The sequence below is a fragment of the Oncorhynchus nerka genome, linkage group LG4, assembly GCF_034236695.1.
Source record: "Oncorhynchus nerka isolate Pitt River linkage group LG4, Oner_Uvic_2.0, whole genome shotgun sequence".
Taxonomy (NCBI): Eukaryota; Metazoa; Chordata; class Actinopteri; order Salmoniformes; family Salmonidae; genus Oncorhynchus; species Oncorhynchus nerka.
The window spans coordinates 24,924,967-24,939,199 of NC_088399.1; the positions used below are offsets into that span (position 1 = coordinate 24,924,967).

The 14,233-nt window shown below is 41.2% G+C and overlaps 1 protein-coding gene across 3 annotated transcripts in view; it reads right to left on the minus strand.

Annotated features, from left to right (window-relative positions):
* The window catches only part of LOC115123700 (seizure 6-like protein), a 261,744-nt gene extending 253,975 nt beyond the window's left edge, over nucleotides 1-7,769 (minus strand). For 2 of the 3 annotated variants that reach the window (XM_065017381.1, XM_065017380.1), the window contains exon 1: nucleotides 6,265-7,769. In XM_065017381.1, coding sequence (XP_064873453.1) covers nucleotides 6,265-6,358 — 94 coding nt within the window. In that variant the 5' untranslated portion in view covers nucleotides 6,359-7,769. The remainder of the gene's footprint in view (nucleotides 1-6,264) is intronic. The other variant, XM_065017382.1, reaches the window with a different exon arrangement.
* Between the last annotated feature and the right edge of the window lie 6,464 nt (nucleotides 7,770-14,233).

Here is a 14,233-nt window from a genome sequence, read left to right on the forward strand (position 1 = left end):
AAAAACGTTCCAGTTTTAAACAAGATATTTTGTCACGAAAAGATGCTCGACTATGCATATAATTGACAGCTTTGGAAAGAAAACACTCTGACGTTTCCAAAACTGCAAATATATTGTCTGTGAGTGCCACAGAACTGATGTTACAGGCGAAACCCAGATAAAAATCCAACCAGGAAGTGCCACATTTTTTGAAACCACCTCATGCCAGTGACTCCTTATATGGCTGTGAATGAGCTACGAATGAGCTTACATTTTCCACGTATTCCCCAAGGTGTCTACAGCATTGTGACGTCTTTTTAGGCATTTCCATTGAAGAATGGCTGTAAGGGACCATATATAGCATGTGGTCACATGGTGTCTCCCGCAGAAAATCTTGCGTAAAATACTGAGGTAGCCATTTTTCCAATCGCTTGTGTTTGAATATATTTATTTCATTTCATTTGCGATTTTCATGAATAGGAAACGTTTCTAGGGGTATTTATGTCCGCTGCGTTATGCTAATGCGTTTGAGGCTATGATTACGCTCCCGGATAGGGGGTTTACTCGTCGCAAGAGGTTAACATTTACTAAATACCTAACTAATCACACAGAATTACATATACAAAGAATGAATCATACCTTGATTACCAATTACGTCATAAAGGAAAACGTCCCTAGCGGACGGAGCAGATATGACAGCTGGTTACACAAAAGAAAAGGGGCTGGGTTTGAGTGAAAGAGCGGGAAGACTGAGGGACAAAGGGAGAAGCTGTGCTATCGTAAATACAGTATCTTATGCAGTCTAAATTACCGCCCATTTGGAAAAGGAAAATGCAATAAATATTTACTCTGAGCTGTGCTTCGGTAGGTTGGTGGTAGATGAAAGGCCGTGTTGCCAAACCGAGTCTTTTGTCCTTTGAAGAATGTCTCTGGTGGTCAATTGGATACGTTGTAGTAACGTCATTGTTTGGTAGACAGGATACTCTGTCTGTTCTTTCCTAGCCCACATTTGCAGCTGCTGTTGCTAACTCAATGGCTAGGAGGTATCACCTTTGTAGTGAATAAGAGTTCAATGTTCATACCATTCGCAACCAAAGCTCACGCTGAGGTTGGCTTAGTTCTGTAGTTGACATGTTAGTCCTTTTAACGCAGAGGCCTCAGACCTCACGTACTTGGAACAGAAGGTTACATTTTCATCAAGGGTTTATATAGGAAGGGAGAGCGCTAACCTTATGAAAACCCAAATCTCTCATTTGGAAGCTAAAATTACATTTAATCTCTTCACCAATAATTTTATATTCAAACATTTAAATTGAACAACAATTCCATGTGAATCCGATAACTCTGATGTGTAGACTTTCCACTGTAGAGTTTATGTCCTCCTATCATTGAGGAGAATGTCTCAGATGACATTCCGATCTGACATCATGTTCATTAAGTACCACCGCATATGTTCAGTTGGTCGGATTACCAGAATATAGTTAATTTCCCCCCACCTTCTGATGTACCCAGAATCTCTATGTTAACCAAGGGGTTTTTAAATGTCACATCAGTAGGGTAGAGAGAGGAAAAAGGGGGGAAGAGGTATTTATGACAGTCATAAACCTACCCCCAGGCCAACGTCATGAAACCATCAAGGAAAACACAAAGACTGGCGCAAACCCAACAGCTCTCATCACCCCGAGGCCACCATCCCCACAGTGAAGCGTGGTGTTGGCAGCATCATGCTATGGGGATGTTTTTCATCGGCAGGGACTGGGAAACTGGTCAGAATTGAAGGAATGATGGATGGCACTAAATACAGGGAAATTCTTGAGGGAAGCCTGTTTCAGCCTTCCAGAGATTTGAGACTGGGATGGGGGTTCACCTCCCAGCAGGACAATGATGCTAAGCATACTGCTCAAGCAACACTCGAGTGGTTTAAGGCAAAACATTTAAATGTCTTGGAATGGCCTAGTCAAAGCCTAGAACTCAATCCAATTGAGAATATGTGATATGACTTAAAGATTGCTGTACCGCAGCTGAACTCATCCAACTTGAAGGTGCTGGAGCAGTTTTGCCTTGAAGAATGGGCAAAAATCCCATTAGCTAGATGTGCCAAGCTTATAGAGACATACCCCAAGAGACTTGCAGCTGTAATCGCTGCAAAAGGTGGCTCTACAAAGTATTGAATTGGGGGGTGAATAGTTATGTATGTTCAAGTTTTCATTTTTTTTTGTCTTATTGCTTGTTTGTTTCACGATAAAAAATATTTTGCATCTTCAAAGTGGTAGGCATGTTGTGTAAATCAAATGATACAACCTTCCCCCAAAATCAATTTTAATTCCAGGTTGAAAGGCAACAAAATATGAAAAATGTAAATGGGGGTGGATCGCAAGCCACTGCATTTAACATTATGCCAGACAGACGTCGCTATCGGCATCACTCTGAGTATTGCTTCTACCTTCTCTTATCATCACACACGAACACGCATACATTCTCTGGAACGGGACCAGGCAGGCTCTTCAATGGAACTCTGTAATGAAGGGAATACAGACGAGGGGTCTGTTCAGATAATGGTGATGAGGGATGAAGCAAAGAGAAGATGAAATATTAGCTGTATAAAAAGCTGGGCTGGAAACTATCCTGATCGTGCCAATCAACTGGAACCTCAAACTCAACTCACAGCCATTGGCCCTAAAGTGACAGTTAGTATTAAACTGGGCCCAGCTAGAATGGGCTTACTGCACCTTATACTGTGCATAAATGTGATTCTAACCACTGACCCCTAACTTTAACGGCTAAAATAGCTTAGGGTAGTTATTGCCCATTCTGGTCCTTTTTAACATCTAGACAAGCCACAGCATCAAATCAAGGCAAATGCTTACCTACAAGCCCTTAACCAACAATGCAGTTTTAAGAAAATAGAGCTAAGAAAATATTTACTAAATAAACTAAAGTTTTAATGCCATATCATGGAGAGGAGAGTGTGAATCCTAGGACGTGTAATCCACACGGTCAGATATGGAGCAGTGGGACCAGTAATGTCGCTGTTGTTATCCTGATACAAACTTCTGTTCTGTCATCATCCCGACCCTAGTAGAGGCTGGGCTAAAGCTGTGGAAACATCAATGCACAGACACTTAGTCAGGACAACAACAGCAGCAAGGAAAAAACAGGGGAAGAGACAGCCCAACACAAAACTCCTGACAGTTCAATCACACGGCGCATGGATTGGGCTGGGTTCAGAGCAGCTCAGCCACACAGTTAAGCTGCAGTTAATTGCTTCTATTGTGGAATAGTGTCAGCAGCATCCCTACAACCACAAAGTCAGCCAGAACTGATCATCCTGGACACACACACACACGCACACACTCACACGCACACACACACACACACACACAGTTGTCAATGGTATACTATGGTGAAGGGAGGGCCTCTGGCGAATGAGAGAAAAGGGTGAGAAAAATAAGAGGTGATCTGATGAGAAGAGAAAGACGAATTATGGATGAGTGAGTTTTACAGAGAAGAGAGCAGACAACCTGCCACTGAGAGGAGAGGGAGGAGAGTGGAGAGGAGAGAGAAGAGGGGAGAGGAGAGAGGGAAGAGGGGAGAGAAGAGGGGAGAGGAGAGAGGGGAGAGGAGAGGGAAGAGGGGAGAGGAGAGAGAAGAGGGGAGAGGAGAGAGAAGAGAGGAGAGAGAAGAGGAGAGAGGGAAGAGGGGAGAGGAGAGAGGGAAGAGGAGAGAGGGAAGAGGGGAGAGGAGAGAGGGAAGAGGGGGGAGGAGGGAGAGAGAGAGGAGAGAGAAGAGGAAGTATGAAAGAGGGGAGTATGAGAGAGGAGTGAGGGGAGAGGAGAGTATGAGAGAGAAGAGGGGTGAGGAGAGAAGAGGGAGAGGAGAGAAGAGGGAGAGGAGAGAGAAGAGGGGAGTATGAGAGAGGGGAGATGGGAGTATGAGAAAGGAGAGAGGGGAGGGAGGGGTAAGAGAGAGGGGAGAGGAGTATGAGAGAGAGGAGATGGTAGTATGAGAGAGGGGAGAGGGTAGTATGAGAGAGGGGAGAGGGTAGTATGAGAGAGGAGAGGAGAGGAGAGGAGAGGAGAAGAGAGGAGAGAGGGGAGGAGGAAGGGAGGAGAGAGGGAAAGGAGTACGAGAGAGGGAAAGGGGAGTATGAGAGAGGGGAAAGGGGAGTATGAGAGAGGGAAAAGGGAGTATGAAAGCGGGAGAGGGGAGACGAGAGAGGGGAGAGAGAGGAGGAGAGAAGTATGAAAGAGGGGAGTATGAGAGAGGAGTGAGGGGAGAGGAGAGTATGAGAGAGAAGAGGGGTGAGGAGAGAAGAGGGGAGAGGAGAGAGAAGAGGGGAGTATGAGAGAGAGGAGATGGGAGTATGAGAAAGGAGAGAGGGGAGGAGAGGGGTAAGAGAGAGGGGAGAGGAGTATGAGAGAGAGGAGATGGTAGTATGAGAGAGGGGAGAGGGTAGTATGAGAGAGGGAGAGGGTAGTATGAGAGAGGAGAGGAGAGGAGAGGAGAGGAGAGGAGAGGAGAGGAGAGGAGAGGAGAGGAGAGGAGAGGAGAGGGAGAGGAGAGGAGAGAGAGAGGAGGGGGAGGGAGGGAGGAGAGAGGGAAAGGAGTACGAGAGAGGGAAAGGGAGTATGAGAGAGGGAAAGGGGAGTATGAGAGAGGGGAAAGGGGAGTATGAAAGCGGGAGAGGGGAGTAAGAGAGGGGAGACGAGAGAGGGAGAGGAGAGAGGGGCGTATGAGAGATGGGAGATGAGTGAGGGGAGAGGAGAGGAGAGAGGGGAGAGGAGAGAGGGGAAATGAGAGAGGGGCGTATGAGAGAGAAGGGAAAAAAGGGGGAGAAAAGGAGGGGAGAGGGGAGGAGGTGATAATAGAGGGGAGGCAAAGAGGACAGAAACTGTGGGAGCGAATGTAATGCCAGGAGAAGAGTAGAAAGAGAAGAAGAGAGAAATAGATGAAAGAAGTGCTGGCTAGAGAATAACATGCCAGCTTCCATCTAATGTCCTCCCTACCCTGTAGAGTCCAGCGTTCACAGAGGCCAGACCTCTGTGTCCCAGCCCGTTACAGACACGGTCAACCGGCGTAACAAGGTCTAATAACAACACACAATATACTTCCGATAAAATATCTGTACGTGTACGAGGACAGAGCTAATTTCTCAGAAACAGCGTGCACACACACAGACACACACACACACACAGACACACACACACAGACACACACACACAGCAGCGTGGGCATCAATCAGTGTGTGTGGTGATACAATGAACGTATTAGAGCCAGTTTCATGGTAGCCAGGTCAGTGGGTGTCTGTGATGACTATAAGACAATATCAGCTATAGGCTACAGAACACAGAGCCTATCAGCAAATGAAGAGGAATACCTAACAGCCCCTCTGAAGACAAAACACATAATAATGTATTACTGTAGCCCATGAACTGAGAGAGAAGTAAATAGTGTGAGAGAGAGAGAGAGAGAGAGAGAGAGAGAGCGAGAGAGAGGAGAGAGAGGAGAGAGAGGAGAGAGAGAGAGAGAGAGAGAGAGAGAGAGAGAGAGAGAGCACAAGAGAGAGTAATAACATTTAGATTAAATAGAGAACATCAACAGCAGAGAAACGGTCCTATATTTCTGTCTGACAATCAGTTAGCAGGATTGTGGAGGGTCATAGAAAGCCTGACACACATACACACACACACACACACACACAGAGATCATGTTGCTGCAACGCCACAAATCAGTACATGTTTTATAAGATTTGTCACACACAACGCAAGCACATTAGACATTTTTTTTCTGACAAACAACAATTGGATAATTGTCGTGTGTGTTGTGTTATTTGTGCCTGTCTCTCTCCCACGCGTCACGATTTACTGTAGGCTATTCCACAGCCTGTAACAACAAGCTCTATCACCAGGACCAGAACAACAGTAGCCTAGGTCTAGCTCCTAGACCATATTGTCTAGCTCCTCTAAGCCTAACGGTCTAAGCACATGATATGGCCAATGTCATATAAAGTGGTAAAACAGGAATTATACTAGCATACCAGCCCTAAAATTAAGATTCGTATCATGACTATAATAGCAACACGCGAATAGTCTTATTTATGTAGCCTACGCTATTTAGCCTTCACCAGCAGAATAGACAAACAGACAAACCAAAGTTGTGATAGTCATTCATGCTGGATAGGAGCCAGGGGATAACCTCATACATTCAACTCAGCCAAATGTGTTAGGCGATTAGGGCAAAAACGCGCGCGCACACCAGTCAGAAAGTTAAACTCAGCATCGTTACCTTGTGTTTCTGCCGCGACGCCGGTCCAAATCATACCGATACAGAGACAGAGCAGCGCTGGCAGGGCACCGATTCGGTAACGGCATGGTGGCATGGCTCCACACAGCCAGGCAGAACCGGTCCGTCCAGAGAGAACTGCTAACGGGAGATGCACGAGGAGAATAGTTGGGTGGTGGTCGACGTTCGATCTGCACCGCGACAGTTGTGCTCGCGCAGCAGGGATCTTCTAGATGTGACGCGCTGCTTGTTTTTCTCCTGAAGGCGCACTGTGAGGGTCAGAGTGGTGGGTTTCTCTACGGTCCGTATGTCATGCCTCTCTCACCCGAACCCCGCAATCTGCTGGGTCTCTTCTTCCTCTTCTGCCCTGATCTCTCTCTCCTCCCTCTCAGTACCAATCTGCATGCCTCTCTCTCTTTCTCAAACACACACGCACACACCCACATACCTGACATTAAAGGCCTGTAATGACAGATAAATAGTCCATAGTCTACATTTAAAGATATGTCCTGGCTTCAAATTCCAAACAGAAGTAAAGCTATATTCAGTGCAAATGTTTATTTATTGTCTTTTCATTAGAGAGGATAAATTACAGAATTATGTACTCGAGTTAATAGGAGGATTTGCTGTGATTAATCCCGATTAATTGCAAATTCATAATTTGCTCAGATTGAGCTTTCATTTCAAACTGCAATATGTAACCTTTTGGGCCACGACCAAATTCTCATAGAAATGTGAGTAATAGAGCTATCATTCTAATTGAAAGCAGGTCTAATAAGCTGCAGATCTGTTCTATGTGCACAATTTCTATGCTTCCCGTTCTTAAATGTACTTTTAGCATCTTTTACTTTTTGTTTTGTACACCAGCTTCAAACAGCTGAAAATACAATATTTTGGGTTATGGCAAATCTATATGGTACAATGATTCCCTACGCTATACTTGCTTGTTTTGCACATAAACTGAAATTAGGCAAACTATTACAATTTTTGCAACCAGGAAATGGCGGAGCGATTTCTGCTCAGTGCACCTTTAAGATTTGTATACAAAAAGCATTACAATAATATTGATTTATTGATTTTGTCCAAAGTAAGGGTAAGCAAAATCTGGTAAATTGATAAAGCACACTTTCTTTAACCTCGATGTCAACTTGTTTTGCCCTCACATTGTTGTTTTTAGCTGTATATAGTATGTATTTTCAATGTTGTCAGTATATTTTGAACGCTTTCAAACAATGCGATTAATCCCGCGGCCAAAAATGTTTTGCACTAAAATTACAAAAAGTTGAAAGTAGGGACTTTTCATCCATCACAGCCCATGTTAGTGCCTGCCTTTGTCAATAATTAGGAATGAAAACTGCTGCCGGAGACCGCTGATTGTGGTTACACATTGTGTGTGTGTGTGTGTGTGTGTGTGTGTGTGTGTGTGTGTGTGTGTGTGTGTGTGTGTGTGTGTGTGTGTGTGCAACAGTCCTCGACCCCTCTGCATTCACGCAGCAGATGCCCGTATCCATGGCGATGCCCTGTTGTACATCTGAAATGACAGAATGGAAAACATGAGCAGAGGAATACAGAAAAGGAGGGGAAGAAAAAAAGTATCTCCATATTACACTGTTTAAAAGAATAGAGGGAGAACTAGACAGAAAGCATTTGGGGTTTAGATAGATAGGTGTTGGGGCTAGATAAAGAGATAGAAAGTGTTGGGGTTTATATAGAGAGAGAGTTAGAACGTGTTGGAGTTTAGATAGATAGAAAGTGTTGGGGTTTAGATAGATGGACAGTGTTGGGGTATAGATAGATGGACAGTGTTGGGGTTTAGATGTATAGACAGTGTTGAATTGAATATATAGAGAGATAGAAAGTGTTGGAGTTTAGATAGATGGACAGTATTGGAGTTTTGAATAATAGAAAGTGTTGAGGTTTAGATATATAGAAAGTGTTGGCGTTTAGATAGATGGACAGTGTTGGGGGTTAGAGTTATAGAAAGTGTTGGGTTTAGATAGATAGACAGTGTTGGGTTTAGAGAGATGGACAGTGTTGGGGTTTAGATAGATGGACAGTGTTGGGGTTTAGATAGATAGACAGTGTTGGGTTTAGATAGATATAAAGTGTTGGGGTTTAGATAGATGGACAGTGTTGGGGTTTAGATAGATAGACAGTGTTGGGTTTAGATAGATATAAAGTGTTGGGTTTAGATAGATAGACAGTGTTGGGTTTAGATAGATATAAAGTGTTGGGGTTTAGATAGATAGACAGTGTTGGGTTTAGATAGATATAAAGTGTTGGGGTTTAGATAGATGGACAGTGTTGGGGTTTAGATATATAGACACTGTTGGAGTTTAAATAGATGGACAGTGTTGGGGTTTAGATATATAGACAGTGTTGGGGTTTAGATAGATATAAAGTGTTGGGTTTAGATATATAGACAGTATTGGGGTTTAGATAGATGGACAGTGTTGGGGTTTAGATATATAGACACTGTTGGAGTTTAGATATATAGACAGTATTGGGGTTTAGATAGATGGACAGTGTTGGGGTTTAGATATATAGACACTGTTGGAGTTTAGAGAGATAGAAAGGGTTGGGGTTTAGATAGATGGACAGTTTTGGGGTTTAGATAGATGAACAGTATTGGGGTTTAGATAGATAGAAAGTGTTAGTGTTTAAATATATAGAAAGTGTTGGGGTTTAGATAGATGGACAGTGTTGGGGTTTAGATATATAGACACTGTTGGAGTTTAGATAGATAGAAAGTGTTGGGGTTTAGATAGATAGAAAGTGTTGGGGTTTAGATAGAGTGTTGGGTTTAGATAGATAGAAGTGTTGGGGTTTAGATAGATAGAAAGTGTTGGGGTTTAGATAGATAGACAGTGTTGGGGTTTAGATATATAGAAAGTTTGTTGGGGTTTAGATAGATGGACAGTGTTGGGGTTTAGATATATAGAACTGTTGGAGTTTAGATAGATAGAAAGGGTTGGGGTTTAGATAGATGGACAGTTGTTGGAGTTTAGATAGATAGAAAGTGTTGTTTGTTTAAATATAGATAGAAAGTGTTGGGGTTTAGATAGATGGACAGTGTTGGGGTTTAGATATATAGACAGTGTTGGTGTTTAGATAGATAGAAAGTGTTGGGGTTTAGATAGATGGACAGTGTTGGGGTTTAGATATATAGACACTGTTGGGGTTTAGATAGATAGAAAGTGTTTGGGGTTTAGATAGAACAGTGTTGGGGTTTAGATATATAGACAGTGTTGGTGTTTAGATATATAGAAAGTGTTGGGGTTTAGATAGATGGACAGTGTTGGGGTTTAGATATATAGACAGTGTTGGGGTTTTAGATAGATAGAAGAGACAGTGTTGGGGTTTAGATAGATAGACAGTGTTGGGGTTTAGATAGGGGAACATTAGATAGATGGACAGTTTTGGGGTTTAGTAGATAGAAAGTGTTAGTGTTTAAATATATAGAAAGTGTTGGGGTTTAGATAGATGGACAGTGTTGGGGTTTAGATATATAGACACTGTTGGAGTTTAGATAGATAGAAAGTGTTGGGGTTTAGATAGATGGACAGTGTTGGGGTTTAGATATATAGACAGTGTTGGGGTTTAGATAGATAGAAAGGGTTGGGGTTTAGATAGATGGACAGTGTTGGGGTTTAGATAGATAGAAAGTGTTGGGGTTTAGATAGATGGACAGTTTTGGGGTTTAGATAGATAGAAAGTGTTGGGTTTAGATAGATGGACAGTGTTGGGGTTTAGATATATAACACTGTTAGAGTTTAGATAGATAGAAAGTGTTGGGGTTTAGATAGATGGACAGTGTTGGGGTTTAGATATATAGACAGTGTTGGAGTTTAGATAGATAGAAAGTGTTGGGGTTTAGATAGATAGAAAGTGTTGGGGTTTAGATATATAGACAGTGTTGGGGTTTAGATATATAGAAAGTGTTGGGGTTTAGATAGATGGACAGTTTTGGGGTTTAGATAGATAGAAAGTGTTGGGGTTTAGATAGATAGAAAGTGTTGGGGTTTTAGATGGACAGTTTTGGAGTTTAGATAGATGAACAGTGTTGGGGTTTAGATAGATAGAAAGGGTTGGAGTTTAGATAGATGGAAAGTTTTGGGGTTTAGATAGATGAACAGTATTGGGGTTTAGATATATAGACAGTGTTGGTGTTTAAATATATAGAAAGTGTTGGGGTTTAGATAGATGGACAGTGTTGGGGTTTAGATAGATAGAACACTGTTGGGTTTAGATAGATAGAAAGGGTTGGGGTTTAGATAGATGGACAGTTTTGGGTTTAGATATATAGACAGTGTTGGGGGTTTAGATAGATAGAAAGGGTTGGAGTTTAGATAGATGGACAGTTTTGGAGTTTAGATAGATGAACAGTATTGGGGTTTAGATTAGATAGTGTTTAAATATATAGAAAGTGTTGTTTAGATAGATGGACAGTGTTGGGGTTTAGATATATAGTGTTGGGGTTTAGATAGATAGAAAGTGTTGGGGTTTAGATAGATGGACAGTGTTGGGGTTTAGATATATAGACACTGTTGGGGTTTAGATAGATAGAAAGTGTTGGGTTTAGATAGAGACAGTGTTGGGGTTTAGATATATAGACACTGTTGGAGTTTAGATAGATAGAAAGGGTTGGGGTTTAGATAGATGGACAGTGTTGGGGTTTAGATATATAGACACTGTTGGAGTTTAGATAGATTGTTGGGGTTTAGATAGATGGACAGTGTTGGGGTTTAGATATATAGACAGTGTTGGGGTTTAGATAGATAGAAAGTGTTGGGGTTTAGATAGATGGACAGTGTTGGGGTTTAGATAGATGAACAGTGTTGGGTTTAGATAGATAGTTTTGGGTTTAGATAGATAGAAAGTGTTAGTGTTTAATATATATAGATAGTGGACAGTGTTGGGGTTTAGATAGATGGACAGTGTTGGGAGTGTTGGGGTTTAGATAGATAGAAAGTGTTGGGGTTTAGATAGATGGACAGTGTTGGGGTTTAGATAGATAGACAGTGTTGGGGTTTAGATAGATAGAAAGTGTTTAGGTTTTAGATAGATGGACAGTGTTGGGGTTTAGATAGATAGAAAGTGTTGGGGTTTAGATAGATAGACAGTGTTGGGGTTTAGATAGATGTTTAAATATATAGAAAAGTGTTAGTTTAGAAGATGGACAGTGTTGGGGTTTAGATAGATGGACAGTTTTGGAGTTAGATAGATGAACAGTATTGGGGTTTAGATAGATAGAAAGTGTTGGGTTTAGATAGATGGACAGTGTTGGGGTTTAGATATATAGACACTGTTGGAGTTTAGATAGATAGAAAGGGTTGGGGTTTAGATAGATGGACAGTGTTGGGGTTTAGATATATAGACACTGTTGTTGGAAAGTGCTGGGGTTTAGATAGATAGACAGTGTTGGGGTTTAGATAGATGGAAAGTGTTGGGGTTTAGATAGATGGACAGTGTTGGGGTTTAGATATATAGACACTGTTGGAGTTTAGATAGATAGAAAGTGTTGGGGTTTAGATAGATGGACAGTGTTGGGGTTTAGATATATAGACAGTGTTGGGTTTAGATAGATAGAAAGTGTTGGGGTTTAGATAGATGGACAGTGTTGGGGTTTAGATATATAGACACTGTTGGGTTTAGATAGATAGAAAGTGTTGGGGTTTAGATAGATGGACAGTGTTGGGGTTTAGATAGATAGAACAGTGTTGGGGTTTAGATAGATGGACAGTGTTGGGGTTTAGATAGATAGAAAGTGTTGGGGTTTAGATAGATAGAAAGGGTTGGGGTTTAGATAGATGGACAGTGTTGGGGTTTAGATATATAGACACTGTTGGAGTTTAGATAGATAGAAAGTGTTGGGGTTTAGATAGATAGAAAGTGTTGGGGTTTAGATAGATAGACAGTGTTGGGGTTTAGATATATAGACAGTGTTGGGGTTTAGATAGATAGAAAGTGTTGGGGTTTAGATATATAGACAGTGTTGGGGTTTAGATATATAGAAAGTGTTGGGGTTTAGATATATAGACAGTGTTGGGGTTTAGATATATAGAAAGTGTTGGGGTTTAGATAGATGGACAGTGTTGGGGTTTAGATATATAGACACTGTTAGAGTTTAGATAGATAGAAAGGGTTGGGGTTTAGATAGATGGACAGTGTTGGGGTTTAGATAGATAGAAAGTGTTGGGGTTTAGATAGATGGACAGTTTTGGAGTTTAGATAGATAGAAAGTGTTGGGTTTAGATAGATGGACAGTTTTGGGGTTTAGATAGATAGAAAGTGTTAGTGTTTAAATATATAGAAAGTGTTGGGGTTTAGATAGATGGACAGTGTTGGGGTTTAGATATATATAAAGTGTTAGTGTTTAAATATATAGAAAGTGTTGGGGTTTAGATAGATGGACAGTGTTGGGGTTTAGATATATAGACACTGTTGGATTTTAGATAGATAGAAAGTGTTGGGTTTAGATAGATGGACAGTGTTGGGGTTTAGATATATATACACTGTTGGAGTTTAGATAGATAGAAAGGGTTGGGGTTTAGATAGATGGACAGTGTTCGGGTTTAGATATATAGACACTGTTGGAGTTTAGATAGATAGAAAGTGTTGGGGTTTAGATAGATGAACAGTGTTGGGGTTTAGTTATATAGACAGTGTTGGGGTTTAGATAGATAGAAAGGGTTGGGGTTTAGATAGATGGACAGTTTTGGAGTTTAGATAGATGAACAGTATTGGGGTTTAGATAGATAGAAAGGGTTGGAGTTTAGATAGATGGACAGTTTTGGAGTTTAGATAGATAGAAAGTGTTAGTGTTTAAATATATAGAAAGTGTTGGGGTTTAGATAGATTGACAGTGTTGGGGTTTAGATATATATAAAGTGTTAGTGTTTAAATATATAGAAAGTGTTGGGGTTTAGATAGATGGACACTGTTGGAGTTTAGATAGATAGACAGTGTTGGGGTTTAGATAGATAGGGTTGGGGTTTAGATAGATGGACAGTGTTGGGGTTTAGATAGATAGATAGATAGAAAGGTGTTGGGTTTAGATAGATGGACAGTGTTGGGGTTTAGATATATAGACAGTGTTGGAGTTTAGATAGATAGAAAGGGTTGGGGTTTAGATAGATGGACAGTGTTGGGGTTTAGATATATAGACACTGTTGGAGTTTAGATAGATAGAAAGTGCTGGGGTTTAGATAGATGGACAGTGTTGGGGTTTAGATATATAGACAGTGTTGGGGTTTAGATATATAGAAAGTTTAGATAGATTGTTGGGTTTAGATAGATGGACAGTGTTGGGGTTTAGATATATAGACACTGTTGGAGTTTAGATAGATAGAAAGGGTTGGGGTTTAGATAGATGGACAGTGTTGGGGTTTAGATATATAGACACTGTTGGAGTTTAGATAGATAGAAAGTGTTGGGGTTTAGATAGATGGACAGTGTTGGGGTTTAGATATATAGACAGTGTTGGGGTTTAGATAGATAGAAAAGTGTTTAAATATATAGAAAGTGTTGGGGTTTAGATAGAGTTTAGGACAGTGTTGGGGTTTAGATAGAAATGGGGTTTAGATAGATGGACAGTGTTGGGGTTTAGATAGATAGAAAGTGTTGGGGTTTAGATAGATGGACAGTGTTGGGGTTTAGATATATAGACACTGTTGGAGTTTAGATAGATAGAAAGTGTTGGGTTTAGATAGATGGACAGTGTTGGGGTTTAGATATATAGACACTGTTGGAGTTTAGATAGATAGAAAGTGTTGGGGTTTAGATAGATGGACAGTGTTGGGGTTTAGATATATAGACAGTTTGTTGGGGTTTAGATATATAGACAGTGTTGGGGTTTAGATAGATAGAAAGTGTTAGGGTTTAGATATATAGAAAGTGTTGGGGTTTAGATAGATGGACAGTGTTGGGGTTTAGATATATATAAAGTGTTAGTGTTTAAATATATAGAAAG